Raw genomic sequence first — 4,680 nt, 5'->3', positions numbered from 1 at the left:
CAATCTGAGCAAGATTAAATAGTATACTCATTAATCAGGCATTTCATCGGACTTATAAATTTTAATGATATTTCAAATAGATTTTTCTGTATTGAACATTAATATTTATGAGTTTAGAGGTACGAATCTTCAAAAGACGAGAATTTATAGATCTATCTCTATTTATGCACGTCATCATTCTGTCCAAGAATAACCACTTTTTTACTCTTGAATGTTTCAAGAATGGAACGAATTATCTCGATATATCTTTGTCCTTTTTTAGATACTAACAAGTACTCTCTTTTATTATATTCTGGTAGATGACCGGAGGCGAAATATCGATGAGTTTCCATACGGGAAATACAGCAGCATTTGCCATCACCCAATGGAGGGAGAAATCATGGGACGTGCCATCGTCAATGATTGTAGCTATAACTATAAAAACTCGAGATACATTTAATGCGTATTCAGTTCTTAGTGAACATTCGTACAGATCGTGTTTACTCGAGCTCCTCAAGAACTCTTAAAGAAAAATGCGCTCGCCCGCTATCATCTTTACCTTCTGTCTAGTCGGTGCTTTGGTAAATTTTGAAATCTTTTACTCTTCTCATTTTTTCTGTTATCATTTTAACTGCAATTTATTTAACCTTTTTAATAAATTTCTTTCTTTTACATATAATATTATTGTTTTGAATTCTCTGAATAAAGATATCTTTATCGTAGTCGTTGTATAATGATTTTATTAATTTTAATCGTGCGACTTATCTGTCTTACGTCCTGGAAGTGATTAAGAAGATTTTTAATTGAAATAAACAATAATTTCGGAGCTTGTTATTACATGACTAAGGCGATGTATAAGAAAGAACTCAGTGGCTGCAAAAACAGAATTGTGTTAACATCAAGGATGAAAGAAATATAATAATTGAAATATAAAATTTCTTCTTTTTGAATCTGTTGAAGGAACTGATAGCTCTAAAAAGTTAATTGTCATATCAAAAAGAGAAAAGAAAGAATTCATATGTGTATTTTATACTTACAAACTGAAAACATTAATCATTTAAACTACTAATAACATTTCACTAAATATTTATTTCAAAGTCTTTACAATATATACTGATATTTTCAGGCGCTCACAGAGGATCAAAAAGCCAAATTGGAGGAATACAGGACAGCTTGCACCACAGAGAGCGGTGTCGACCCACGTAAGTGGCAAACAACGAAACAATTGAACAGAGAACTTTAATCAATATTATTCGATTTTCAGAGGTGGTAGAAAATGCAAAGAAAGGCAATGTTGCTCAGGACGATGAAAAACTTGCTTGTTTCTCCTTCTGTATGCTGAGGAAGATCGGAATCGTAAGTAACGAAATTGTGTAAATTGACTTATAAAAAATATTTGTATCTATATTTGTATTCCTTGAATCAAATTATAAAAAACAAAAGGACTGAGACTTACAACAGCTACGAACATAGATTTAAAAATCAATCGTTCCGGTGAAGAGCAGAAAAATATCAAGAGCGTATCTCTGGCCTGACAGATAGATATAACAGTTCATCGCTGTTTTGTTCATAAGAAAAAATACCGTCCCCAGTGTATTTTCAACCAATCGCGGAGAGACGCAATCGCGAGGAGAGACGTCAACGGGAGTCGTAAATTCCCGTTACGATTCTAATAATCGACACCACGAGCTGATCGATCCCCTGATTTCCATTAAGATAATAGGGGCGATTCAGTTATTATAACACTGTGATTCACAGGGTTATAAGGTTTTTATTTCCAACACTTAAGTTGCACTGTTGAGTAGGTATAAATCGTAGATGACAATTTGTCGCACGAAGATAAGATAGATATGCACAATAGACCAAGGCTCTTATAGTTGAATTTAGTACGTTAGTGGACGTAGCACTAGAGGATACTTAATAGAGGAAGTGAATGTTCGGTAATCCCGAGAACCGACTTAGATAGATAATGTGAGTTAGACTTTTCGTGCTTAGACTTTGTAGAATAAGTACTTGACTTTTCTAGCGGTATAGAAGAAGTAAAGTACAGTGACGATGCTGTATCGGAGGAAAGCTAGCGATGGGTGTGTCTAGCGCACGGGAACATCGGATTTGTTCATGACAGTTTTGGTCAGGAAAGTGAGGGCAGTATACATTGCTCCTGATTGGATAAACGTAGGTTGCTGGACTAGGAAGGGTCTTAGCCGCCCTCGATAGAAAGTTGCTAGTGGGAAGCATCGTCCGTGCGAAAAACTAACTTTCCCGTATCAAGCCGTAGTAGACAATACTTTTTAAAAAATGATTTAGAAAAAAGATATTTGTTGTGTCTGAAGGACCTTAGATAGCAAATTACTGGGATTTATGATGGGTTCTTAAGACTATTGAGGGTACGCAGTAAGGATGAGGGGACATCTGGTTTCCGTCTGGCCGCGGTGTATGACCTGGTCTAGGTAGAGGGTCGTCCGACGTAACACCCAGTAATACATTTTTCCACCTTTCATATTATACGAGATATACAGCTTATATACATTATTTCTCCTCGCAAGTTGATTACATTGTTTATCAGTGGTAAAGAGAGACAAATTTTTAGATGTTTTCATAAAAAGAAATAATACTAGATTTTCTCGTGCTATCCTAAAAAGTTCGATTTAAAACGTTTCGCCTTGATTAAAAAGGATTATAAATGCATGGAAAGGAAATGAATACATGAAACATTTTTTTTTATTTATTTATTTAAATTTTACAATTTGTCCAGTAGGACATTTGGTAAAATATTATGGCTTAGTGGTATAATAATATAACATGTGGACGGCTACCCCCAGTGAGATACCATCTTCGAATTTGATTGATTTATTTCTTTAGTGAGGTGAGTGTTTGTTTGTTAGGTTATGTCCTTTGTGAGATGTGTTGGGTGTTTCCTTTTTAATCTTCTTTTTATGCTGGATGTGCCGACCGTTTCCGCTGCCAGCCGGTTTGGGTGCGTTGCTATTCTTTCTCTGTACCTTCTTGCACATCTGTTAATCTCCTCCTTGACCGTTGGTATTCCCGAATCTTTCCGTATATCCTCGTTTCTAACGTACCATGACGCGTTTACTATTGTTCTGAGTATTTTAGATTGCATTGCCTCTATTTTGGTTATATGGCTCATTACTGCTGTTCCTCATAGTGGTATTCCGTATGTCTAGATTGGTTTTATGACCATTTTATATATTTTTAGTTTGTTTTCTATACTTAGTTTGGATTTTCGACTTGTTAGCCAGTACATTTGTCTCCTTGCTATCTGCATCTTGTCTATTATTGCTTTAATATGCTGTTCCCATGTGAATCGTGTATCTAAGTGGAGTCCTAGGATGGAAAAATTTGAAATCAATTTTAAGACTTATATATTGATTAAGTGTCGTTTATTCCTTTCTATGAGTTATAATCTGAAATCCTAAATTCTTTTCGTATGGCACCCTATATATAGAAGAAAATAAAAGAAAAATGTTTTTATTTCTATTGCACAGATGGACGAGGATGGAGACATCAAGGAAGACGTTGCCAAGGAAAAGATGATAGCAGGCGGATCGCCCGCGGACAAAGTTGATAATGTGGTCTCCAAATGCAAACACATCAGTGAGTAGGACATCGTTGTTAAAAATGTTGTCTCTATTTTAAATATTAAATAAAAATTTAGTAAAGCATTTACGATACGAACAGGATTATTTAATGATTCTTATTTTTTGTCATCATAGCTGGTCCCAACAAGTGCAAGAAGGCTGGTAACTTGATGAAGTGTTTCTTAGAGAACAAGAGCTTCAACGTACTTGAAAGCAACTAAAAATTAAACTGTTGAAAGAAAATGATTTAATTCGCAATTCAACACATTTCGTATTTTAAAAAACACAAAATATTTGTAGATTTATATTAATAAATTATAATACTTTAACACTATTACTTGAGGTCTTGAAGCTTTGTTCATCTATTCACCCAGAGAAGCAATTTATTTCTCCATTTTGCTCACGTATCTCCAACTGTTATATGTCTTATATAATTATTTATCTCTGTTACGAAATTTATGTTAGAATATAAATCATTCTGCTAATTATGCAAATGGTTACAATGTAATAAAAAACAGAAATTAAAACTTGGATCCATAATTTAAATATTGACATTTTATTGAAATATATGTCGGAGAAGGGTCAGGAATAAAGTTGTGGGCGTTTGATGAATTTTAATTGGAATCGGCTATCATCGTGTTATAAGGAAGGTACGGTTTGTTAATACGAGTATGGATACTATCGACTCGACTATCAATCGCGGCGGTTGGACGCTCGCGATATTAGTGATGTTGGTCTTAGGTTCAATAACGAATCTGCGGTCAACGGGATGATAGATGTACGTGCTCACAAAAATCTAAGTCGGACTTTTTACGAAAACATGGAATACCCACCGAGCGTACAGACACTAAGTAACTCGCTAATACGACCTCACGAGAGAATGACTCTCCATCGCGATGATGCTGCAGAGGAAAACTATGATGGGGTGTGTCTGAGGACACGAGATCATCGGATTCGTCGAGGATAGCCTTCGTTCAGAAGGCGAGGGAATTTGGCGTTGCTGCTAATTGGTCAATCTTCATATCGGTGGTTAGAAAAAGATGCTAGCCGCCCTCGAGGGAAAGTTGCTAGTGGGAGACGCCGTTCGTTGAAAAATAGGTCT

At 35.5% G+C, this 4,680-nt stretch overlaps 1 protein-coding gene across 1 annotated transcript; it reads left to right on the top strand.

Annotated features, from left to right (window-relative positions):
• The first annotated feature begins 439 nt into the window (after positions 1–439).
• LOC117161801 (B1 protein-like) lies at positions 440–3,912 on the top strand. Its single transcript, XM_033343540.2, has 5 exons — positions 440–560; positions 1,106–1,181; positions 1,244–1,335; positions 3,486–3,594; positions 3,714–3,912. Exons 1-5 carry the CDS (start codon positions 513–515, stop codon positions 3,797–3,799), a joined length of 411 nt encoding a protein of 136 aa, XP_033199431.1. The 5' UTR covers positions 440–512; the 3' UTR covers positions 3,800–3,912.
• Positions 3,913–4,680: the final 768 nt, after the last annotated feature.

The sequence above is a fragment of the Bombus vancouverensis genome, chromosome 16 (assembly GCF_051014615.1).
Source record: "Bombus vancouverensis nearcticus chromosome 16, iyBomVanc1_principal, whole genome shotgun sequence".
In the NCBI taxonomy this organism is placed as follows: domain Eukaryota; kingdom Metazoa; phylum Arthropoda; class Insecta; order Hymenoptera; family Apidae; genus Bombus; species Bombus vancouverensis.
Note: the sequence above shows the minus strand (reverse complement) of the source record. Positions and strands in the feature narration are given on the sequence as shown.